Below are 26,682 nucleotides of genomic sequence, written 5' to 3'. Positions count from 1 at the left end.
AGGCATGTGGGATCTTAGTTCCCTGACCAAGGATCAAATCGGCACCCCCTGCATTGAAAGGCAAGTGTCAATCGCTGCATCACCAGCGAAATCTGGAAGACTCCTTTCTTTAGGGTTTATCCCCTCTGCTGAGCTGCACTAAGCAGTCCTTGGGGTGCACTGATCTGACATTTCCCTACCCTCCCTTAGTAGCAAAAACCTAGCCTCTAGCTGGCCCCCAACATATGTTTATAGACTGAATCAAGTAGGTTTTTTTATTATTTTTATTTTGTTTTCCCAGGGCCAGGTGTGGGTGGAGCAGAGGGCTGGCTCTGTGTGAAAGGAGGCTGGAGGAGAAGTGAAGTTGAGGCTAGGAATACCCATGACCTTGTTCACAGATCCCTTGTTGAGATGATCCAGCAGATGCCAAAGTCCCCGGAGGATGGGCACAGCTACGATATTAGTAAATGAAGGTGACCACATAGCTTTTGTTGTTTAGAACTGGGAAGGTTTTAAGGTAGGAAAAGTAGGGGAAGTTGTTGGCCACGCTGGCAGAGTTTGCAACACTGTATGATTTTAAGGCGGACTCCCTGTTGAAGAGTGCCATGTCTAAGAAGGAGAGATACATACAGGTTTGCCAGCCTCGCTGTAACGTGGGCTTCTCTCTGGGTTCACTCTCCCCACCGTCGTGGATGAGCAAACTCTGTTCAGGGGAGGGATGCTTGGCCTCCGTGCTGACCCGAAGCCTCTTCAGACCGCAAATAGCCAGGTACTCAGTGGGGAGAGTGTTGGTACTGCACAGGGAAAGCTTCAGGTCCCGGACCAGCGTGAAGTTCAGCAGGAGCCCCAGCGCAGACGTGTCTGTGAACCAGATGGTCAGACGGTCACTGTAGCTCGTTTGCTCAACGGCAAGAGGCAGCATGGTTTTACAGCTGCACATCAGGTTGGCCAAACTGTAGTCACAGTCGCGGATGTCTGCTGAGCAGCTGCACTTCCGAATGGTGTTTTCCTTGGTGAAAATGAGCGTGCCGTTCCTCTGAGCTCTGGTGAAGCAGTTGAGTGCAAAGACGCCCAGCGCACCGATCAGAAAGAAGCTGTGCCCAGAAGGAGGTGCCATTCTCGTCTCAGCGCGGGCCAGCCAGGTTCCCCTTCATGAGCCGATTCATTGAAACTCACCTGAAAGAAAATAAGCAGTTTTGTTATCACAGCCTCTCCTTAGAAATGAGCAGCTTCTGGGAAAAAAAGGAACCCCCGAAATAACATGTCGTAAACTTTCTCACTTGCAGTTTCAGCAAAGGCAGGCGATGCTAGGAGCCCAAGTCCAGGGCATGCTGTTTTCTAAGAGCCTGGGGTGAGGGTGGGGGGAGGCCAGCAACCAGGCCCCTGAAATCTGAAAAAGTGAGCTAGAAAACTCCCGGTAGTGTCTGTTGGTGGTGAGATGAACACGCCAATAAGCAAGCAAAGAGTAGATGCGGGGGGAGGAGACCCAGTGCATCCTGTCTGTGGATGGAGAATTGGAGTGATTGGAGGGTACTGTCTGTCTTATCCACTTAAGCACGCACATTCCCTCCTCCCCCTCAATATCTGACTTCCTGGAATTCAGGAGACAAGCGGTTTCTTGTTGGAATCAGCTACCCACGTGCTGTCTGTTAACGCAGCATGCATACCGATGATGAAACAGTTAATGGTAAACCTCAATGTCTAACTAGACAAACACGCTCCCCTCCCTCTTATCGCTCTGTTTATACGACTGTTCATATTTTCCTGGTCTCCGAGACCAGGACTGTAGTCCACATTAACTGTGTCACTAGACAAGGAAAAGACCCACTGCACAGCAATTCATCACAGAGATCTTGATTTACCAACTCCTTTCCCCCAAACAAACCTTATCAATTGATTTAAATTTTTTTTATTTTTCAGTTGGTTGCACTGGGTCTTTGCTGCCGCATGGGCTCTCTCTCGTCGTGGCTAGCAGCGGATACTGCTCCTTCCAGCGCTCAGGCTTCTCGTAGCCGTGGCTTCACTTGTTACCAAGCACAGGCTCGAGTTCGCAGGCTCAGTAGCTGTGGCACGTGGGTTTGGTTGCTCGGCGGCATGTGGGATCTTCCCAGATCAGGGATCGAACCCCTGCCCCCTGCATTCGCAGGTGATTCCTATCCACTGTACCCCTAGGGAAGTCCTATGAACTGATTTCTCCAAAATGTGAAACAGTATGTAAACACTGTTAAATGATCAAATTAGGTAGGAACACATGCTGAATTGAAAGAGCAACCCTGATGTCCAACTTGGGTGAAAATGCCCTATGGGTGTCTGGCGTTTAATTGATGTGTGTGTGGTCTTCTTTTATTGCGGGGAGCCGGTGAGGCATTCCACTCGTGACAAAGGTCATGAGGAAGGAGGCTCGGCATACGCAAAGGCGGGATCGAGCCTCAGGAGTCCCCCCGGATATTCTCGAGCATTTTCCCCCAAAAAACCAGAGTCTGCCTACTTTATTGCTTTGTGCTCTCACCTCTGACTTTACTGGGGGCTGTCCCCTACCACCATCTCTCTCTCTCTCTGTGTCAAAGAGTTAACTTACAGCTCCAATTAATAAAGTTCCTGGGCAATTAGGAGTGTTTAAATCCAAACCCCTCTGATGGCTCTCTAACTCGCCTGACAAGTTTACCCGGACTCCTGCAGCTATGCATACGATTGTTTACAGTCTCCCAGGAGAGGCATGGGAAGCTTAAGATATTCAAATAGCTTAGAGCCTCTCAGAGAGTTAAAAACTGTCAGAATAAACTAGTAAAGGATTTCATTGATGAGTCAATGCTTGTTGCCAAGTTTTCACATCCCCTGAATTGTATCCTTGAATATGTATCAATTAATAGTGGGTATGTAGAAAAAATAAGTAGTGGCCTTGGTGTTAGTAACTTTAGACCCTTAAGGTAATAAATTCTTTCTTTGTTGTAAACCCATTACACATCCGCCCTATAGGAATGCAATTTTATCTTTGGAAGATGGTGCCAAACCTTGAAATAATTACTCTTAGAGAAAGTAAGTCTTTGTTGATAAGTCCTTGTCAAGAGTCATAAAATGTTAGTAGGCCTTCTGGCCAGAAGATGATGTAAATCACCTAAACCATTTGTATACGATACATTTGCAGGAAAGAAACCTTGGTTTTTGATAAGAACCAAAGACTGCTGACTTTGCATCCCCTATTATCCTCTATGTGTAACTTAGGGTATAAAGCCCCTGTTAAAAATAAAGCTACGGGCCTTGCTCACCAACGCTTGGTCTCCCCATGTCATTCTTTCTTTTAACTTCCAGCTGAGTCTCCATCTGGAGCGCGGAACCCACCACGCTGACTAATCCTGCCTGGGCTTCTAAGACCCACTCGAGAAGGTGTCTAGGGTGAGACACCTTCCGCTATTCGAGAGGGCGCCTGCGGCCTACGTCAGTGGTGCAAACTTCTTGTCTTGAAGTTTTATTGGTCTCCCGCGTAAACCAAGCTACTCAGCTTCTTTTCTCCACTGAAATTTCCTACTGAGCTATCCTCATTCTATTGTTCTCTATATCTCTAATTAGCATATAAATAGTCGCCTAGGCCGTCTCTCCTTCGAATACCCTGGATCAGCTGGGGCAGGTCCCCAGCAGGTGGCGCCCGATACAGGATTTTCGAAGGTAAGCTCCCAGCAATTGGGGCTACCAGCCCTATTGCCCCCCGTTCTCGGAACAACTGGGTCACCAGCCCTCTTGTTCCCCCACGGAGCAGTTTGGGTGACCAGCCCTACTGCTCCTCCCTTGGAACAGTTTGAGCCATCAGCCTACTGTTCCTCCCCCCGGGACAATCTGGGTCACCAGCCCTATTGTTCTTCCAGTGTTCGGGACGGCTAGGACCCCACTCAAGGGTGCCGCGGACCCCCCTGTAGGATAGACAGGGCGAGAGGAGTGGGAAGTGTTGAAAGTGTTAAAGAGTTAGACTTAGAGAGAGAAAACAGTTTCTGAAGTTAAAAGGCCAAAGAAAAGCCTGATCTTTTGATAGCTTAAAGCAAAATCTTTTACTATACTTAATTTTCTGACATGGGTAATACTGAATCAAATGAAAGACAGCTCTTTATAGGAGTAATTTTACAGTTATTAGGTAAAAGAGGAATCAAAGTTAAAAAATCTGCCATTCAATCATTTTTTTCATTTGTACAAGAGCACTGTCCCTGGTTTCCAGACGAAGGCTCTGTTAACTTAGATGTCTGGGAAAAAGTAGGAAAACAGCTAAAAACTTACCATGCCGAACATGGCTCAGAAAAGGTGCCTAATGACGCCTTTTCCTTATGGAATATCATTAGAGATGTCTTAGACCCTGCCCCTGATTCAGAAAAAGTACATCTTAAAAGTGATAGTGAAGAAAATGCTGTAGCTAAACCTGCCCCTGAATCTAAAAGAGTAACTTTTAAAGAGGAAAATGAGGTCGAAACTGTAGTTAAACCTGAGGAAAATGAGAAAAACGAAGACCCGCCTGACTATCGGCAACTAAGAAAAATGTTAGCAGCCGTGACTACTCAAGAACAACCTAAAGATAGGGATGAGGAACAAGATCAACCTTCCCCAAAACAAAAAGACAATTTAGGCGAGATAACAGCTAAATATCACTCTGATGGAGATCGGCATCTCTTAAACAAAGATGCCCCAAAAGGCCTAAGAGAAACTTCCCCTGTCAGACCATCCGCTCCTAGGAGCTTGAGGGAAACATCCCCGATCAGACAGTTTGTAAGATTTAGTCACCAAACAGTTAAAGGATCTCCGGAGCAGGAGAAGAGAAATACGGATGCTCCCATCCCTCCATGCCTCCTCCTCCGTGTGGGGGTAAAGGGCCTCCTCTAGGAGTTTCCCGGAAAAGGGTTTTCTCTAGTCCCAAGGATAAATTTGATCCTCACCTTGAGGCTTCTTTTCTAGTCCCCTCTGCAGTTTAGATAGGGTAAAGAAGGTACAAAATAAATAATAATATTCTCAAAAAAAAAAAAAAATTAAAAAAAAATGGGTTTCTCTACATCTAAAAATAGACAAATGTTTATTGGCTCTGTGAAATATGATTAGAAATGTCCTGGACCCCTGTCATGAGGCTGTTAAATAGCCTTTGAGGGAGGCTATAGCGGTAGATAGTGGTGAGTCTCCACTTTCTGCATAGATCATAATTTCTGCTATTGGAAAAAAAAAAAAAAAAAAAAAAAAAAAAAGGAGGGAGAAAGTGCTTTACCTCCCGAGGAAGGAGAGGGCTTACAGGACGCTGCGGCCGAGCGCCCTGGCGAGCTCCCTCCCCCTCTGCGCAAACCTTTAAAAAACTTATCCACCACTTTCTGATTTAAGGTGATCGCCACCGCCTCCGTTTGTGCCTCCCAGAACCCAGGAGTTCCCCACTTTGCCCCCAAAGCCTCTCAAAGCGTTGCCTAAGCCTGAGGAAGATAAAAAGTTTTTTGAACAGTGGAGCTTTTAAAACAGACTGCGTGCACAATATGCAGAGCATGCTTTTTAGAGAAAACCCCCTCGGGGGGTCTCACCCAGGCTAGGAGAAAAGCGAAAGGGCAAGGGGATTTAGCAACAATATTAACCCCTGATGTGCCGCTTACTCCAATTCCAACGGGAGTGGCTGGCCCCCTACCTTTGGACATTGTAAGATCTGTCCTGGGGCATAGCTCGCTTTCTTTTCAAAAAAAAAAAAAAAATTCGGTGGTGCATGGTGTAGTAGATTCTGATTATATTGAGAAATTAAAGTCTTGATATCACCGCCTACCAAAACTGTACAAATTAATAAAGGTCAAAGAGTAACACAGCCTTTGCTTTTACCTTATTATCAGACAAGAAAAAACTTGACTTCTCAAGTTAAGAGCCACAAAACATTTGGATCTAGTGATCTAGCCTTTTGGGTGCAGGAAATTACAGCTCCAAGGCCTTTAAAAGATCTTTTAATTCCAGAGAATAAAATGCCAGGGCTATTGGACACAGGAACAGACGTCTCTTAGCATTGCTGGGAAAGACTGGCCCAGCTCCTGGCCAACACATACTACTGAAAATGAGTTGGTGGGATTAGAGAAAGTGGTATGTGAGGTGGGGATGCTATACAGGTGGTACATTTAACAATATTTTATATATTGTTATAAATACATAATATAAATATATTTGCCTAATTACAATTTGCCTAATTAGGTATGGGTATAAATAAAATATAATAAAGGTATACCTAATTCTACTTATAGATCTATACTTAATTTGTATATAAATTAATATGTATACTATATATACATATATATATACTGTATAATTAAATGTATATTGCAGTAATATAATGTGTGTGGCTGATATTAATTGGTATGGATTGGTGTGCTGTGATGATATATGTTCTATATACTGTATAATTGTGTGTGTGTGACATGTATTATTACAGTACATTGGTTTGTGTTGGTTGGTATTAGCTGTGTACGTGTTGTATTGCTGTAATATATATTAATTAATATATTAATTATAAAGATTAATTCAAGTATATTGATTTATATATATTATATGTCAATAAGTTTATACTTGTTGCCATATATAAATACATATATAAATACATTTTACATTTAGGTATGTCTGTATACCAAAATGAGATAAGGAGGTTATACATTTATTATTTAAATTTATACAGAGACCTAAACTAAACATTAGACCTAAATTAACATATCCCTAGGAAAACAGCTGGACAAATAGTAAAGTTATGTCCAAATTGTAATTAATCACTTAAAGGTAAACACACAGGAGCAGACTACAATGATGAGACACTAGATGCCTGAATTACAGGCTACGACTCGGCCCCTGGTCAAGTAAAAAGACCTCCTTACTGGAGAGTGTAAAAGGCCAGATGTGTTGCTAACTTGTGGGAGAGGGTATGCTTATATATTTCTACAGAATGCAGATTCTCCGATTTGGATCTCAGAAAAATTCGTCATGTCACATTCCCCAAAGACCAGGTTCGCGGCGCGCGCACTCGCTCGCTCCCCCTCCCCCAGCCAGCTCTCTCCTCCGCGCCGCCATCGGCGCCCCGCACCCTCCTTGCTGCACCCCGCGACCTAGAGCAAGGAAGTCTGTGCGCGAGTGAGGGCCAGAGAGGAAAGCGCGCCCGCGGAATGCAGTCCAGACCAGCGCGCTCCCGCCGGCGACAGGAAAACGCCCGGAGCCCAAGCGGCGGCGGCTAGCCCGAGTCCGCGAACCCCGCCCCTCCGCCCGCCGTAGACGCTGCGGCCCACAACCTGCCCTTCGCGTTCTGCCTCCTGATGCTGCGGACACTGCTCCGCCGAGCCGATGCCTACAGCTGCTCCTTGTTTCATCTTGTTTAAATCCTCAATATAATGTTTGCTCCTTTGTGGTGGTGGTGTGAACAAATGTATGCTCTCATCTTGTTTAAATCCTCAATATAATGTTTGCTCCTTTGTAATGTTACAACGTCCACCTTATCTTATGATGTAACCACTTATTGAATTATGCTCTTGCTGTATTACAACAACTGCAGGATTTAATGCGAACACGACGGTTTGTGGGCTTACTTATCTTGGGAATAGCAGCATTGATAAGTGCAATTACTTCTGTTACTGTGGCAGCAATATCATTGACTCAACAAGTACATACTGCTCAATATGTTGATTCTATGTCCAAAAATGTTTCTTTAGCATTGGCAACACAGGAAGCTATAGACAGGAAATTAGAAATGAGGGTAGATGCCCTAGAGGAAGCAGTAATACATATTGGGACTGAATTGCAGGCTTTAAAGGTGAAAATGGCATTGTCCTGTCATGCTGACTACCGGTGGATATGTGTAACACCCCTGAAAGTAAATGAGACAGATTTTGAATGGGAAAAGATTAAAAACCATATTTCAGGTATTTGGAACAGCTCTGACATTAGCTTAGACTTAGGGAAACTTCACAATCAAATAGCAACCCTGGAACACTCCCGATTAGATTTTACTGCCGCTGGAACAGCAAATGATTTCTTCCATACTTTCTCTAACTACATTTCAGGAAAAAATATTCTGTCTACCTTCCTCGGCTACGCTACCTTGGCTGTTTTAATTTTATTTCTAATAATCATTCTTCCTTGTATTGTCAGGATTCTTCGGCAGAGCATTCAGAGGCTCGCGACTGAGCTACATCTGGCTGTTTTAAGAAATAAAAAAGGGGGAGATGCGGGGAGCCGGTGAGGCATTCCACTCGTGACAAAGGTCATGAGGAAGGAGGCTCGGCATACGCAAAGGCGGGATCGAGCCTCAGGAGTCCCCCCGGATATTCTCGAGCATTTTCCCCCAAAAAACCAGAGTCTGCCTACTTTATTGCTTTGTGCTCTCACCTCTGACTTTACTGGGGGCTGTCCCCTACCACCATCTCTCTCTCTCTCTGTGTCAAAGAGTTAACTTACAGCTCCAATTAATAAAGTTCCTGGGCAATTAGGAGTGTTTAAATCCAAACCCCTCTGATGGCTCTCTAACTCGCCTGACAAGTTTACCCGGACTCCTGCAGCTATGCATACGATTGTTTACAGTCTCCCAGGAGAGGCATGGGAAGCTTAAGATATTCAAATAGCTTAGAGCCTCTCAGAGAGTTAAAAACTGTCAGAATAAACTAGTAAAGGATTTCATTGATGAGTCAATGCTTGTTGCCAAGTTTTCACATCCCCTGAATTGTATCCTTGAATATGTATCAATTAATAGTGGGTATGTAGAAAAAATAAGTAGTGGCCTTGGTGTTAGTAACTTTAGACCCTTAAGGTAATAAATTCTTTCTTTGTTGTAAACCCATTACACATCCGCCCTATAGGAATGCAATTTTATCTTTGGAAGATGGTGCCAAACCTTGAAATAATTACTCTTAGAGAAAGTAAGTCTTTGTTGATAAGTCCTTGTCAAGAGTCATAAAATGTTAGTAGGCCTTCTGGCCAGAAGATGATGTAAATCACCTAAACCATTTGTATACGATACATTTGCAGGAAAGAAACCTTGGTTTTTGATAAGAACCAAAGACTGCTGACTTTGCATCCCCTATTATCCTCTATGTGTAACTTAGGGTATAAAGCCCCTGTTAAAAATAAAGCTACGGGCCTTGCTCACCAACGCTTGGTCTCCCCATGTCATTCTTTCTTTTAACTTCCAGCTGAGTCTCCATCTGGAGCGCGGAACCCACCACGCTGACTAATCCTGCCTGGGCTTCTAAGACCCACTCGAGAAGGTGTCTAGGGTGAGACACCTTCCGCTATTCGAGAGGGCGCCTGCGGCCTACGTCAGTGGTGCAAACTTCTTGTCTTGAAGTTTTATTGGTCTCCCGCGTAAACCAAGCTACTCAGCTTCTTTTCTCCACTGAATTTTCCTACTGAGCTATCCTCATTCTATTGTTCTCTATATCTCTAATTAGCATATAAATAGTCGCCTAGGCCGTCTCTCCTTCGAATACCCTGGATCAGCTGGGGCTGGTCCCCAGCATTTTATGGTGTGATTGAAATGACACACGTTGTGAAAAAGGACACCAGATTCCAGTTTTTCAAAAATAAGTAAATTTCCCCTGACTTAGCTGATGACCAAAGAGAGAAAACAATTTAATCCAGGGTATCTATCCATATGGCGGTGGGCACGGCAAGATGCTGGGAATGAGACCTCTGAACAGGATCTGGGGACAGCTCCCGCAGGAGGAGTGCTAAGGAGACACTGATGGAAAGTCAGTGCCCAAGGGGTTAAACATGTGTCCAGAGAAGATGGTGACAGTGGGAAAGAAGCTAGGCTGACCCGCACCGCTACAAGAGGGCAGCGCAGGTCAATGCAAAACCCAAGGGGGACAGAGCTAAGAGTGCTGGGGCGGGTACACAGGCAGCACAAGGCCATCAGCAGGAGCTGGAGGGAGTCGTCTCAGCCCAGTAAACCTGAACAGGAGGTGAGACGGCGGTTCACAGCCGTCATGACGTCATCCATCCATTCATCCAACAAATGCTCATGGGGAGCTTCCTAGGTGCAGGCACTTTGCTAGCCCTGGGGATACAGAGCAGAATGAGAAAACGAACAAAGAGCTCGATGGGACTTGATTCTGCTTCCAGTGCCCAAGGTGGGCCAGGCCTGCGCGTGAGGACCGGAGGCTGGGAGAATGAAGGGGGCAAAGGCAGGAGTCAGGTAAGGCCAAGCAGAAGATACAAAAGGAAACAGAACCTGGATCCTGCCCTGAGGGCACCTATGCACAAGAGGAAGATAAAGAAGGCTGAACTGAGGAAGTCAGTCCTTGGAAGGAAAGTTATGACCAACCTAGTCAGTCAGTCAGTGAATCTGCTCAGTCATGTCCAACTCTGCAGTCCTGTGGACTGTAGCCTACCAGGCTCCTCCATCCATGGAATTTTCCAGGCAAGAGTACTGGAGTGGGTTGCCATTTCCTTCTTCACGGGATCTTCCCTACCCAGGGATCGACTGAGCTACCAGGGAAACTAGTAGACAGCATATTAAAAAGCAGAGACATTACTTTGTCAACAAAGGTCCGTCTAGTCAAGGCTATGGTTTTTCCGGGGGTCATGTATGGATGTGAGAGTTGGACTATAAAGAAAGCTTAGTGCAGAAGAATTGATGCTTTTGAACTGTGGTGTTGGAGAAGACTCTTGAGAGTCCCTTGGACTGCAAGGAGATCCAACCAGTCGATCCTAATGGAGATCAGTCCTGGGTGTTCATTGGAAGGACTGATGTTGAAGCTGAAACTCCAATACTTTGGCCACTTGATGCGAAGAACTGACTCATTTGAAAAGACCCTGATGCTGGGAAAGATTGAAGGCAGAAGGAGAGGGGGACGACAGAGGATGAGATGTTTGGATGGCATCACCGACTCAATGGACATGAGTTTGAGTGAACTCCGGGAGTTGGTGATGGACAGGGCGGCCTGGCGTGCTGCGGTTCATGGGGTTGCAAAGAGTCGGACGTGACTGAGCGACTGAGCTGAACTGCACTCCTGAAGACACACACAGATGTAGGATCATAGCAGAGAGGCAAGCTAAGAGTCCATTCAGGAAACTGGGTAAGATGTTTGATAGTGCTTTGTGTTTACTTTGAAGTTGGCACAGAGTTTGAGTTTTACTTTTTAAAAAAGTATAAGTAGTGTTTTTCTCCTTTCTAAAGGTGGATTTTTCAAACAATTTTTTAAAATTATTTTTTACTGGAGTTTAGTTGATTTACAATGTTGGTTTAGTTTCTGCTGTGCAGAAAAGTGATTCGGTTATGCACATACGTATATCCACTCCTTTTTAAGATTCTCTTCCCATATAGGTCATTACAGAGTATTGAGAAGAGTTCCCTGTACTATACAGTAGGTCCTTATTAACAGTATGTTTCATATATAATACTGTATAAATGTCCATCCCAATATCCCAAATTATCCCACCCTCCCTTACCCCTTAGGAATCATAAGTTTGTTTTGTACATCTGTGACTCTATTTCTGCTTTGTAAATGGGTTCATTTATACCATTTTTTTTTAGGTTCCACATATAAGCAATATCATATATTTGTCTTTCTCTAACTGACTTCACTCAGTACACCAGTCTCTGAAAGTGAAAGTCACTCAGTCGTGTCCTACTCTTTTCTACCCCATGGACTATATAGTCCATGGAATTCTCCAGGCCAGAATACTGGAATTGGTAGCCTTTCCCTTCTCCAGGGAATCTTCCCAACCCAGGGATCGAACCGAGGTCTCCTGCATTGCAGGTGGATTCTTTACCGCTTAGCCACCAGGGAAGCCCAAGAGTACTGGAGTGGGTAGCCTATCCCTTCTCCTGCAGATCTTCCTGACCCAGGAATCAAACCAGGGTCTCCTGAATTGCAGGAGGATTCTTTACCAGCTGAGCTACAAGGGAAGCCCCACACCAGTCTCTAGGTCCATCCATGTTGCTGCAAATGGCATTATTTCATTCTTTTTTATGGCTGAGTAATATCTTTAATACACAGATTCAACATATTCTTGTTAACTGTGTCCCTTCTGCCATTTTAACTTAGTGGATATTCAGAGTGTTCGTGTTTGCATCCACCTCACCCATGCATCCACATCGGAGTATGTTCTACTTGTTTTACTGCAAGTTCGTAGACCTGTTTTCTGCCTGTTTACATCGTTTAGTAGTGTCTATATTTCACAGGGTTTTCTTAAAGGATTTATTCATTAGTTCATTTTGTAGCAAAAGAAAGAATTTGAGAAATATGTAGAGCCATAATTCTCCCTGAACCAGAGGCTTAACGGTTTTACATTGTGTTGCAATGTGATGGTAAGTACTCCACTTAGTAAGGAACAGTGCATAACTTATTAATTACAAGACAATTTTAGATGATTATCTGTCCTAGATTCCACTGAAGGTTTCTAGGACTTCATGACCCAGAAACCTCGTCATCCCTGGACTAGGAATGCTGATGCCAGTACCACTGGCCTGCTTTGCTCCCAGACTTGGAGGGAAAGGAAGGGAGGGGCATCTACCCATCAGCTGAAACCTGGCAACAAAGTATTGATATCATTCTCTTAAGTGTTGATACTGATCAGAGGCACAGGTGGAAAAAGACAGGGGTAAGACACTTTGGCCACCTGATGGAAATAACTGACTCATTTGAAAAGTCCCTGATGCTGGGAGGGATTGGCAGCAGGAGGAGAAGGGGACGACATAGGATGAGATGGCTGGATGGCGTTACCGACTCAGTGGACATGGGTTTGGGTGAACTCCGGGAGTTGGTGATGGACAGGGAGGCCTGGTGTGCTGCAGTCCATGGGGTCGCAGAGTCAGACACAACTGAGTGACTGAACTGAACTGAAGACAGGAAAAGAACATGAATTTCCCGGAACGAGTTGGGCTGGAGATCCCCAAAGGGATTTGTGAGCAACTTACCAGCAGTCAAAGACCTGGCCAGACCTCAGCAGGAGCCCCGCCTTCTGGATGTCAGGGAGATTGAAGGCCAGACCAAGGAGGCCAGATGGAGCCTCATGAAGGGGCACAGAGTGGGCCAAGTGTCCCTGCTAACGGGTTTACGTGGTTTCCTCAAAGATGCCATGTGGACATTGTTCTCCTTCACTCTTACCGTGGATTTCTTTCTTCAGGTTTCTTGACTGTGGATTGTGAGCACCCGACTTTCACTATGTATTAATATCTATTCATGTGTGCTCAGTCGCTCAGTCATGTCCGACTCTTTGTAACCCCATGGACTGTAGCCTGCCAGGCTCCTCTGTCCTTGGGATTCTCCAGGCAAGAATACTGGGGTGGGTTGCCTTGCCTTCCTCCAGGGGATCTTCCCCACCCAGGGATCAAACCCTCGCCTCCGGCATTGCAGGCAGACTCTTTTCCACTATTCATCTGGAGGTAAATTCCAGACTGGTGTAAGCAGAATGGGTGCAAGCGTGTCACATTGCCCCACCCTCCGCACCCCCCTTTAATATTTATTTACTTGGCTGTGCCAGGTCTTAGCTGCCGCCTGTGGGATCTAGTTCCCTGGCCAGGGATTGAACCTGGTCCCCCTGCATCAGAAGTGCAGAGTCCCAGCCACTGGACCTGCAGACAGGTCCCTACCCCCTCCGCTTGCTCTGCCTCTTCCCATAGTTGGGGTGGCACTGTGGGAAGGATGGTTTTCTCTGGAGGCTGCTGAACTTGTAGAAGGGAACCATGGATCTGTTGGCAACTGCCAAGTGTCCAGAAGGGGTGAGCTTGTGAGTGAAGCCAACGCAGTGAAAAACAGAGATAAGAAGTAGAAAGATATTCCTAACAATCTTTTTTTTTTTTTTTTCAGCACCCAGATCAAGCCATGCCCGACATTCTTTCTTTAAAAAAAAAAAAAGATTTATTTTGTTTTTGGTTGCGCTAGGTCTTCATTGCTGCACAGTGGCTTTCTCTGTTTGCAGAGGGCGGGGGCTACTCTCTAGCTGTGGCACACAGGCTTCTCGTTTCAAAGTCTTCTCTCATTGAGGAGCACAGGCTCTAGGTGCGGGGACTCAGTAGCTGCAGCTCAAGGGCTCCAGAGCACTGACGCAGTAGTTGTGGCCATGGGGTAGTGACATTCTTTCTTGATTTTTAAAAAAAGATGTGAGCCACACTTTTTCCCTATTCAAGCCAGTCTGAATTGGGATTTCTATACTAAGCAGCTGAAGGAGTCTTGGTGCACTGACGTTTGATACACTATGCTTTTTTCATTCACTCAGTAAACATTTGTTGCGCACTTGCTTTGTGCCTGGACTGTGCTAGAAGTGGAGGAAAGAAAGCCATTAGGAGCTCTGTCAAGGAGTTACACTCTAGTCAAGGACACACTGAACCAATAGTCACAGTGTCATATGATAATAATCATAACCACAGTTTGTATGGGATATTCAGTCTGCACTAGGACCCCACTCCAGTACTCTTTCCCATGGATGGAGGAGCCTGGTGGGCTGCAGTCCATGGGGTCGCTAAGAGTCAGACATGACTGAGCGACTTCACTTTCACTTTTCACTTTCATGCATTGGGGAAGGAAATGGCAACCCACTACAGTGTTCTTGCCTGGAGAATCCCAGGGACGGGGGAGCCTGGTGGGCTGCCGTCTATGGGGTCACACAGAGTCGGACACGACTGAAGTGACTTAGCAGTAGCAGTAGGACTCCCTGGGAGTGGCTAAGTTCACAGGGGAGGTAATATCTGATTAGAGGAATATTTTTTGAATGGGAAAGATAAAAGGAAAATTATCTATGTAATTAGCAGAGGGTGATCAGAATTTTTACAATCAAAAAGTAGGATAAAGAGATGGACAGTTTATGAAGATGGCAGGAGTAGCAGTCAGTTCAGTTCAGTTCAGTCAGTCAGTCATGTCCAACTCTTTGTGACCCCATGGACTGCAGCACACCAGGCTTCCCTGTCCTTCACCATCTCCCAGAGCTTGCTCAAACCCATGTCCATCTAGTCAGTGATGCCATCCAACCATCTCATCCTCTGTCGTCCCCTTCTCCTCCTGCCTTCAGTCTTTCCCAGCATCAGGGTCTTTCCAATGAGTCAGTTCTTTGCATCAGGTGGCCAGAGTATTGGAGTTTCAGCATCAGTCCTTCTAATGAACACTCAGGACTGATTTCCTTTAGGATGGACTGGTTGGATCTCCTTGCAGTCCAAGGGACTCTCAAGAGTCATCTCCAACACCACAGTTCAAAAGCATCAATTCTTTGGTGTTCAGCTTTCTTTATGGTCCACCCTCACATCCATATATGACCACTGGGGAAAACCATAGTTTTGACTACACGGCAGAAGGAAACCAGAGCAGCAGTAGGCAAGGGCTGTGGGAGGTCCTGTGGGGCTAGAATCCTCTGACTTGCTCTGACACATCGTTTTCTCAGTGTCCCAGCCTTTCCTGTGCTCACTCCATCACTGAGATTTGCCTGCTGTGTCCTGATATGAACCCCTTCCACAACCCTAGGGGCAGGAACATAGGGAGGGGCAGGGGGCATGGGATCTATCTGTGCCCATCTTTCTATGCCATGCTAGAATCTGCCCACAAATGAACAAATGCATAGTGAAACCAGGATAAAGGTTAATTGCTACCTTACATTCCAGTCTAATGCCATTAAAGGCATAAGGAGGATTTACTCGGCTCCACACAGTCATTCAGGGACTCAGGCTTTATTTTTTTTTAATGCTAACTTCTAGGGCCTTCAGGTCCTCCACAGCATTTTCTGCCCACATTTCATGGGCCAGAACTGAGCCACCTGACTGCAAGCAGCTTGGAAATGATGCCCTGCAGTGTGCCAGGAAGGAAGAGGAGAGCATGGGTATTGGTGGGCACTAAAAGTTACTGACCACACCAAGGTTATAAGACACAAAGAATGACTTTATGCAACCACGGCAAAAGCTCAGATGGTGTCAGTCCTCCTAAACCTTTCAGGCAAGAGGCTGAAAACCATGTATGATCATTAACTCTTTGATCATGGAGTCACTGAACATGTCCAGAAACCAGAGCTCCTATTCAGGCTTAGTGCAAATATCATTTTTATATTGCAGTTGGAGAAATCCTGAGTGCAATTAATGTGAACAGCACAAAAGCAAAGACTCCTGAATTGAGCAGATACAGACATCAGTAACTTCAAAACAAATTCCACACAGATTCCTTCCCAATCTAGGATTACACCCAAAATTTAGATAATGTTTATACTTGGCTCCAAAAGGAACGTTTCAAACTGGACTAGTTTTGTTTATAAGAAGATATTACTAGTAAGGAGATAGTGTGTCAGTGGGAGGATAGCATTTGGACCATTTTCCTGAAAACAGATTTGAAATGTCACGAATAACGATGTTTTGAATTCTATAGTCTTAACACAAAAGACAAGAAAGATGACTGTGGGAATATAGAGTAACGTTCTCCAAATCCTTGCAGCAATTAAAACTGAAGACTGATCTCAAATTTTAATTCAGAAGTAAATTTAATTTGAAATTAGGAGTGATTTTTTTTTAAACGGAAAGGCAATTTAAGGAAAAGGCTCAATTTAAGAACTAGAGAAGTAAGAGACCCAGACACTGATGAGATGCTCCAGTAAGAAGCAGATAGTCTGAAATATAAATCTAAACGGCAACACGGGGTAGAAAGGCAGAAGAAATCCAGTGTCTGGATGTCCAAAAAAAACACACTTGGATGCAGGACTTGAGGAGTTAGGCAAGGATGTCTCCCCCAAATGCCATCCCTGGAGGGTGTCCCTGCAAAAATCCTCTAATACTTGGAGGTGGTGAGAATCAGAAAAATTCCAGAAAAGGAGACAATTTGGAATCTTGGGTGTGTCCCATAAAGGGAGACATGTACCCACACTCTGGAGTGTATCAAAAGGGTGCCCACTGCTTGCTGACACAGACAGTGGCAAGACGGCCTCACTTACCACAGTGGCCTAATGGGTCACCCAAGGAACACTGCGTGTACTGTGGGAGCAAATGGCTGGGAAGCTAACTGTAAAGTGAGGTGACTGGTGGGTGCTAATTAAAGACACAGCTCGAGCGTTGTGCAGGAATGTGAAAGACTCCCAAAGAAGGTGCTGTCTGGACTGAGAAGAGAGAGGCTGGGATAAAGAAAGCTGAGATGCTGAAGACAGAAAAGCAATTTCAGCAAAATCTCAGTCTAGAGTACTTGGTGTGTCTTTGGGTCATGAGGCTAGGAAAGAGGCTGGGACTGTGCCAACCAAGCTAAGGGGTCTGGTCTCCAAACTCTTCTGATCTTCACTCCTTTAATAAGAACCCTTCCCAACAGATATAGTTTTTAATTTATAAGGGTTTTAGAAATACCACACTTACATTATTTACATTGTAAACAATATACAAAAAGAATGGACTTTTAAATGTTTGAGATGAATAATGAAAATGGCTTCCCTGGTGGCCCAGCCAGTAAAGAATCTGCCTGCAATGCAGGAGACCTGAGTTTGATCCCTGAGTCAGGAAGATCCCCTGGAGAACATCATTACTACCCACTCCAGGATTCTTGCCTGGAGAATTCCACAGATGGAGAAACCTAGTGGGCTACAGTCCACGGGGTCACAAAGAGTCGGATATGATTGAGTGATTAACACTTTCACTTCACTGGCTTGTGTATATACACACCCTCTTTGGAGGTCCCTGCAAGCAACAAAAGTGAGGAGCTGAGGGTTTGTAATCAGGGGCGACCTGGGTAGATCTGTGTTCATGGAGGTGCCAGGTGGAGACTGAATTATGAGAGCAGAGACCAGACGACAAAGAGTTCTAAGTAAAAAAACACATTTCACCTGCATTTTCTTTGATGGTTTATCTCTCTCCATTTGCTGACTCCTTCTAACTCCAGGCTTTCCAGATAAATTTATTTCAATATCTGGAGTCCTTGAGGGAGTAGAGAGAACCAAGAGGGTGGGATTGAGGAGGTGGGGAGGAGGTCGAGGCTCCTGCCCTGCTGTCCCCTGCTGTACCTTCATCTTAATTCCTCTCCATCCACTCTTTCCAGGTTCAGTTCAGTCGCTCAGTCGTATCCAACTCTTTGCGATCCCATGGACTGCAGTACGCCAGGCCTCCCTATCCACCACCAACTCCCGGAGTTTACTCAAACTCAGGTGCCCGGTGCTAAAAACCGACTCTCAGATAAGGGTCGAAAATCATTTTTGTTGTTGTTTGGCCCCTAAGCTGTGTCCGACTCTTTGCAACCCCATGGACTGCAGCACTCCAGGTAAGCCTTAATATAGATTTAAATAAACACATTCTTGCCCAAGGGGATCGCTCTTTAAGCCTTATACCTACCTTGCTCCTTGTTAGAGGGAGAGCAAGGGATAAATAGAAGCATGGGAGAAGTGTGGGGTGAGACTCTTGTCTAGAACCCAGTGGCCATCTGATCTCAGGCCCACTTCCCACTTGTTCGTGGCTGTGATATCACTCTGCCCATGGAGGCCAGAGGGGAAATATTGGCTACTCTGTGTTATATGGATGAGATTCTCACAGAGGTGCTGGATGAAGGCTTTAGGTGAAGAACCTTGAGAAGGACTCTTTGAAAAAAAAAAAAAGGATTTTCAGCATTTTCCTTTTCTTTGGCTCTGGTCCATAAGGGCACTGCAGGAAGCAGGTTAGAGATAAACACTACGTAACGCTACGTAAGATGATATCGGAAAGAGGAATGACGTGCTTAGTGTTTAATACCTCAACGCTTACGATGTTGAAGGTAATCTGGGTTTCTCCCCAATATTTTCTTACTGGGATAAGTGTTGCCTTTTCTATCTTTCTGCCTTGTCCGTGGGACGAGCCGCTCAGTTTTCACACGCCCTCCCAGGTAATTCTGAAGTCACCACCTTGTGCAGTCTCTGTTGACGAAAATCACTTCCCTTCCACAGAGGTTTACATAGCTCATCATGAGGGCCAGGAAACTGGGCTCACTGTGACTCTGAGGGGACTGGTTTCTCCTTAGAATTATACAGTAGGACCTCAACTATTTGCTGTCATCTGATGGCTTTCCTCATCCAGAGAAAGTACAAGTTTGTCTCCCCAAGTTGGAATTCAGGCAGAATCAACACCAAGCATTCAGGTCTTCGGGAGATGCAATTTAAAGTATTTTCATGATTATTAAACTCACTGGATATTTTGGATCCAAAGAGTCTTTTCTTAATAATTTCTGTTAAAATAGCATGGGGATGAAACCACACAGGGTTTAACCACACAAGGTTAAAATAAGCATAAAGCAAGATGCACGTTGTAATATTAATATATATCTATTAGTGCTATTCACTTTTACAACTACTCATAAGAACTGTAATATTAATACACAGAGTACTTTAGTAGTATTCCTAAACTATGACTTTTGTAATGTCAGAATTATATTAATAGTAATAATAGGAATATATATATTTGGGATATTAGAGCATTCCAAAAGCCACCTCCGCAAACCTCTAAAGTAATGGTTCATTTAACACACTGCTTGCGTTGAAAATCTGAATGGAGAACGGGCTCAGAATAATGACGATGTGTGGGGGTCTGGAGGAGGGGCCGGTGGAGGGAAGGGTCAGCACTCGTCTCCCCTTTTTCCTTGTGCTGCTGTTCAGTGGCCAAGCTGTGTCTGACTCTTTGAGACCCCATGGACTGCAGCACGCCAGGTTCCTCTGTCCTTCACTGTATCCCTGAATTTGCTCAAATTTATGTCCATTGAGTCAGTGATACTATCTAACCATCTCATCTTCTACTACCCTCTTCTCCTTTTGCCTTTAATATTTTCCAGCATCAAGATCGTTTTGAATAAGTCGGCTCTTCGCATCGGGTGGCCAAAGTATTGGAGCTTCAGCTTCAGTATCAGTCCTTCCAATGTATATTCAAGGTTGATTTCCTTTAGGATAGACTGGTTCGATCTTCTTTCAGTCCAAGGGACTTTCAAGTCTTCTCCAGCACTGCAGTTTGAAAGCATTAGTTCTTCAGCACTCAGTCTTCTTAACCCAGACTAGTTGAAGCTGTGGCCTCAGTCCAGAGGAGCTGTAGGCAGATTTTGCCTAGACAGCTCTCAAAAGCTCTGAGATGTGGGGCTTAGAGGTGGGGGACAGAGGCATTCTCCCCACTTCGGCACTGAGGGCAGCCCAGGTCTGGCACAGTGAGGGGTGAGGGGCAGGCAGCATCATTCGGCCCCGCCTGGAGGACACACTGGGACGCTCCTGAACTCTGCTCTCCGGGAAGTGAATTGACAGGAAGTCCCTTGGCAGCAGCACGGGACAGTTAACATCCAGCGGTGCCAGAGGCACATGAAAGGGCCATTTGGGAGAGCAGGTGAGGCAATCCTGGGGACCCCAAGAAATGATTAGAGGAGACTTTATTGTGTAGACATGTGGTATGGAAGGAGGCAAGGACCTGTATCAGGAAGGTGGGGACACAAACCAGTCAATTATAAGCAGTTAGTGTTAATTTAGCCTTATATGTGCCCACTGGTTGGTGAAGCCAGGATCTCTTCAAGCATCACTTGGATTGCTGCTTTCAGATAAATGTGTTTAATGATAGAAATGAACCAATGTTCTCAAAAGCTTCTAGTCTGAGATAATTAAGAGCTAAGTGAAAACAGGCATTTTATGTTTTGAAAGCACTGAGCTTAACTGAATGTTGATATCACCCACAGTTTGCCCATTGGAGGCTGGACGCATTGCTGTTGGTATGTTGTGTAAGTCAGATCTCTGATGTGACAAAGCCCTGGTCTTCTGGTTGACCTTGGTTTCCCAGTCCCTGGTGCCTGACACGTGGAGGCCCTCCATAAACACTTGTATTATTCAAGTGCATCCCTACGTTAGCTAAGTCAGAGTGCATGTATTCCTCCTTTGCTTCCTCTTTTACTTTTGCCTCCTAGAATTGTGGAGTGTAGCATATGATCAAATCAGCAAGCAAAATCCATTTCAGCATGAATTTCAGTGCATGGCCCAGCCATGACAGAGGAAGCATGATGAATTTTTGTGTCTTAGTCAAAGAGTGGGTGTATTTGAGCTCAATAGCCTCTGAATCTCCTTGAAGGCCATCGAATGACATCTGGCATAAGTCCCAACAGGCAAACCCAACCTCTTGCGACTTTACCAGTGAGCATCCTCTAAGTTTGCAGTTGCCTTGGACCATTTCTGTGAATCTGATGGAGACACAGGACAAAATACAGTCACGCAAGATGGGGACCATGAGCCCCAAATCAGGGCCCCAGATTGCTATCTTTCCACCTTACTCCACAGACTAAAGGGAAACATGAGTAGAATCAGCGTTGAGTACATATTGATCGCATAGATATTTGTGGGCATCAGAAACTATTGTCTGAATTGCTTTTGTTGAAGGATTATAAGAACCCTGCTGCAAACTTCCCAACAATCTAACATTTAAGCATCCAGTCTTATAAAACTAACACGGGAAGAGCTTTGCTCAAATTACTGGGTCTGTATTATATGAGCGGGAGGTTGCCAAGGAAAATAAGTCAGAGTAATCCCTTTGCTAGGAGATGAGAAACAAAAAATTCTGGTAGACCTTTAATATTTTAATTACCTGCTTCCAGAACAATAAAAAGGGATTCAGGTCTTCCAGTTAACAGTTGTACATTATTACAGCCCCATAAAGTATCTTAAACTATTTCCTTAAAATGTAAGCCTTAAGCTTTTTCCTTTCATCTGCATTCAATGATTAGATTTCAGAAAAGTTAAGGGTTAAATTTTTCCTTTAGTGGTTTTAGTTACAAATATTGGAACAAAAGGCAATTTGAAATTTGTTGCTTTCTTGGAAGATTTTTAAGAGTTTTTACATGTCTACAACTAAAGGTAATGTGAGATCCTGGAAAAGAAAAAGGACATTGGGTATCTAAAAAATATCTGAATAAAATATGGATATTAGTTAATAATAATAATGCATCAGTATTGGTTCATCAATGGTGACAAATGTATACTATAGCAATGTAAGATGCTAATAAAAGGGGAGACTGTTTGTTGGGTACATGGGAACTCTCTGTGCTAGCATCACAATTTCCCTGTACGTCTAAAACAATTCTAAAATGAGACTTTTATGTGAAAAGAATGCCTTCTGATCTCATTGATGACTCACAGAAGGTTATTTTTGTGACAAGAACAGGGCTCCAGTGGATAAACTTGGCTACACAATTTGGGTCAAATAGAACATCCATAAAGTGGTGACTAGGCATCACTCCAAGGACTCCTATAGAGCTCCTGGCCTTGGAGAAGATCCTGGCTTCCTTACTGACCTGGGAGACCAGGCATTTCAGAGATGCAAATGAGAAGTGGTCCTTTAATGGGAAATAGGTCACAACTGGAAAGAAGAGGCATCGGGGAAAACTGTTAGAACAAGTCCTGACGTGTGTGCGTATGTGTGTGTGTGTGTGACACTACCTCATACTGCTTATGTTGCCCCGTGTCAGAAGTGTTTTCTATTTCTCATCTGCTAAGAAATCATCAGGATTCCCAGGTGGTCCAGTGGTAAAGTATCTGCCTGCCAATGTGGGAGATGCAGGAGATACGGGTTCTGTCCCTGGGTTGGAAAGATCCCCTGGAGAAGGAAATGGCTGCCCACTCCAGGATTCTTGTCTGGGAAATCCCATGGACAGAAGAGCCTGACGGGCTACAGTACACGGGGTGGCAAAAAGTTGGACACAACTGAGTTCAGGTGCGTGCACACACACACACACACACACACACACACACACGAAACCACCCTCATCTCTTAAACTGTCTTCACATCTTTCACGAATCTTTGGTAGACTAGATTCACGGATGACAGTTCTTGCCTGCCTCCAGCCTCTTCTAGGTCTACCTCAGTTAACCATAAAGGAAAAACCAAGCTTGTATAAGCAAATCTATAGTCACATAGAAAGTCAGTGCTTGTTTATGTCAGATTTTTAAGCCACTCTAATCAGGCTGTCCTTAGGGTGACCCCACTGGAACGATTGTCATCAGGTTCCCAATGACTCCCATCCCCCAATGTGTCAAAAGCCAATGGTTAATTTCCTTGTCTCATTTTGCCTGACCACTCACTATCATTTGATATGGTTGCCCACTCCCTCCTTCCTGAGCAAAGACCCTTCTGTTCTTCCTTTCCATTGCATGCCCCTGTTTTCTAGCCACCTCAGCGGTCACTCCTTCTCAGTATCTGGCTAGCATCTTCTCTCCTTCCATGATGTTGTTGCATACCTCTTGCTCAGCAACTGGCTCTCTTCCCCATGTATATCCACTCCCTTGGATATTGCATGCTGACCCCTGCATTTCAGTATTATCTATATGCTGATCATAATCCAGCTCCCAAATCCTCCCTTGAACTTCACGCTCATGTATCCAGCATCTTACTTGATAGCTCTACCTGAATATATAACAGACACCTCAAATTTAATTCGTCAAATGTACACTACTTGACTCCTAAGAAAGTTCAGACTGCTAGATGAGGAAGAGATGTTATTGCATTAACGTTTTACTACACAAAACTTTGGGCTTCCTGGGTGGTGCAGTGGTAAAGAATCTGCCTGCCAGTGCAGGGGACGCAGGAGATGCAGGTTTGATCCCTGGGTTGGGAAGATCCCCTGGAGAAGGAAATGGCAACCCACCCCAGTATCTTGCTTGGAGAATCCCATGGACAGAGGAGCCTGGTGGGCTACAGTCCATGCGGTCACAAGGAGTTGGACACGACTGAGTGACTGACATGCACACACACAAACCTTTACTGCCCCTCAGCCCTGTATTCCCAGGGTTAAACTAGCTAAATATAGAAAATGGTCATTGATAAGAGGCAATGTACTTTCAAATAAGAAATGTGGGAGTTACATGTGTGTTGAAAAATGACTAAAATTAGGAACTACACGTTTCCTTAGTATTAATAATAATATTTAATGAGTGCTTCTTTTGGTGCCAGGTACTGTTTGAAGTATTATTGCATGTCTTATATCATTTAATCCTTGCAATAATCTTAAAAGTAGATATTATGACCCTAATTTCACTATCAGAAACACAGACATAGCATGGTCACAGTCACAGAGCCGTAAGGAAACAGCTAAGATTTGAACCCAGACAGCCACATACACTCTAGGGAGTCATGATGGAAATGACAGTCGTATTTCCCATCCTAGGGTTGAGTTCCTACTCACATGACATCCTGTACCTTGGATTCCATTACTAGATTCTGTGGCCTTTAACCCCAAGTGTGTATAAAACCTCAAGCTAAGTGAATGGGAAACAAAAGGAGAGAAGAGAGTTCCATTTTGCACAAGCATCAGAACACTTTTTTTTAAGAAGACACTTGTAAATTAGATCTTTAAGGACAACATTGGTTGAATGCTACTTCTTTTGACATGGTCAGGGAACATGGGACAAAGACTTCTGGAGAGTGAGCCAATAGGCAGTCTTAACTAAAATATGCAGCTTTCTAATTGACACAGGTTCTTGTGAGAGTTAATTAATCAATGGTTGCAAACCCTTCAAGCCTTTCCTGTAAATGGCTTGGTATGCTTGTATGTGTGGTAAGTTGCTTCTGTCGTGTCTGACTCTCTGTGATGCTATGGGCCATGGCCCACCAGGGTCCTCTGTCCATGGGATTCTCCAGGCAAGAATACTGGAGTGGGTGGCCGTGTCCTTCTCCAGGAGATCTTCCCTGACCCAGGGATCGAACCCATGTCTCTTACATCTCCTGCATTGACAGGTGGGTTCTTTACCAATAGTGACGCCTGGGAAGCCCAAATGACTTGGTATACACTTAGCTAATCTGATCACTGGTGCTCCAGCTCAGCGCATCTGGCCCCTGATCACACAGCCATGGGAAACTGGGTGATTGTCTCTTCTGACCACGGACACAGAGACATGATCCACTGCGCCTGATTTGTTTTTTCCGTCCACACCACGTGGCTTGTGGGATCTTAGTTCCCCAACCAGGGGTTGAAGCCAGGCCCCTGGCAGTGAGAGTGCCACTGAACCACCAGGAAATTCGGCGGACCCTGAATTTTAAAGGTAGATAGTATACTAGGTTTAAGTAATTAAAATACCGAGGTGAAAAAGAAAATTGAGAGATCCAAACCAGCTGTTGAGAAGTATTCATGTCCATAGATGCTTTGTCGGACCTGTTCTTTTCAGAAAATGCCCAATTTCTGTCAAAAATATGATGTGAAGTCTTTTATCCCTTTCAAACATTTTAAAATAATGCATTACATTGAATTATTTGGTATAAAAATAAAAGTAAAAAAACTTCCCAAAGATCACTCTTTTCATCAAAAAAATTTTCAAGCAAAAGAAGTCTGATATTTCTGGCAGTTTTTAAGAACAAGTTTTTATGAATATTATGCCCAGTTCTTTTGAAACATTTCCTTTCCTCAATACGCACCAAGACACGTATTGCTAAGAAACTCCCCCAAAACATATTTATGAAACAATGGAATATACGTAGAACTGTGTAAGGATTACTGGTTTTGACTAAGACATCCCTATAAGCCTGTTGCTTTTGCTATAGTATTTATCGTGTTTGTTTCACTTTTGAATACAGGGACCAATTTTTTAAAAAAGTTAACCAGTCTAAATGTTGATGCTCATTTAAATTTGATTTCTTCTTGTCTTCCTATGTTTTCTAATGAAGAGTGTGTAAATAAACAGTAAATATAACACCATTATATAAATATAACATCATTAGATAAAAACAAAGAGACGATAAAAACCAATGTTTTGAGAGTTCCCAGTTTTGCTTGTGATCCCAATAAGGAAAAGAGATATAACACATACTTCTTTCACTGAGTTCTTATTTAGTGTTAATGACCAACAGGAAATATAGCTGGATTTTTTTGTTGTTCTTTTTTTTTTTTTTTTAATTTTTGCCAGATCTTAAAAATAGAAACAAGAAGCCCAGATTCCACGGAGATATCTGTTACATAATATTAACCTAAGTGAGTCTATCTATTTAGGGAATAATGAGAAGACCATTTCATTCTTTGCTTGATGTTCTGAAAACATTTCCTTTGAAAGGAAAGAGAATCTCAGTACAAAGCGATTCACATGCCCGGAAGCTTAAAGGAGAGTTTCACGGTGAAAGTGACTCATAAGTGTGCGTTATACTCATGAAACACAAACACTGCAGAAGAAGGTGGTGCTGATGGTGGCTCTTCAAACATTACAGAACTTTCCTGCCATGCAGCAGAAATCTGAAGCTGTAAAAAACTGTTAAGCTAGATAGGCTTTTCAAAAAAGAACAGAGAAATGACTTACATCTCAGAGCTCCACTAAGAGGTTGTCTCCTGCACTCCCGGGCTGATCCTTCACTCAGGCTTGACAGCTGGTGTGATCTGCCGGCAGGAAGGACGGAATGCCTGTTCTTGCACTTGCTGTTCTTTTCCGTTTCCAGAAGGCCAGTGGCCCTGGTCATTTCCATGGCAACCAGAAGCACGCTGCCAGCCCTCCAGTTTCATGAACCACACAGCAGAAGAGAACCCGTCTTGGTCACTGCTGGCCACTCTTTGGGAGTTCCAAAGTGGAAAGCTTCCAGAAGAGTCAAAGGAGACTGCTGCTCTACGCTGACCTGAAGGGCTGACGGTGATGCGAGGAATTCCACTTTAGCAGGAAATTGAATGGATTAAACATGGAGCGTGGAAGACTCCTCGATGCTTTTACTATCATGCTCATGCTTTGTTCCACTCTTTTTGGCCCAGTGAATTGTTACTTATGGCAAACACCCGAACTAGTATAAAAATTGTCCCAGTGTAGTTGTTCCAAAGAGAAAATGAACTCATTTTAGCTCCAAAG

At 44.4% G+C, this 26,682-nt stretch overlaps 1 protein-coding gene across 2 annotated transcripts; it reads right to left on the bottom strand.

Annotated features, from left to right (window-relative positions):
• Positions 1 to 245: 245 nt before the first annotated feature.
• C1H21orf62 (chromosome 1 C21orf62 homolog) lies at positions 246 to 26,682 on the bottom strand. 2 transcript variants are annotated; one of them, XM_027531767.1, is made up of 2 exons: positions 26,149 to 26,682; positions 246 to 1,155 (listed from the first exon to the last, which is right to left on the bottom strand). In XM_027531767.1, the coding sequence occupies exon 2, from the start codon at positions 1,094 to 1,096 to the stop codon at positions 440 to 442; it is 657 nt and encodes a 218-aa protein (XP_027387568.1). In that variant the 5' UTR covers positions 1,097 to 1,155; positions 26,149 to 26,682; the 3' UTR covers positions 246 to 439. The 2 variants fall into 2 exon arrangements, with proteins under 2 accessions (XP_027387568.1, XP_027388345.1); XM_027532544.1 differs by lacking the exon at positions 26,149 to 26,682 and adding an exon at positions 1,260 to 1,507.

Source organism: Bos indicus x Bos taurus, chromosome 1, assembly GCF_003369695.1.
Source record: "Bos indicus x Bos taurus breed Angus x Brahman F1 hybrid chromosome 1, Bos_hybrid_MaternalHap_v2.0, whole genome shotgun sequence".
Lineage (NCBI taxonomy): Eukaryota > Metazoa > Chordata > Mammalia > Artiodactyla > Bovidae > Bos > Bos indicus x Bos taurus.
This window is presented reverse-complemented; position numbering and strand designations above follow the sequence as displayed.

What these genes read in the sequence shown, in the direction of transcription:
- C1H21orf62 (XM_027531767.1), bottom strand. Translation starts at nt 1,096, where the DNA reads ATGGCACCTCCTTCTGGGCACAGCTTCTTTCTGATCGGTGCGCTGGGC.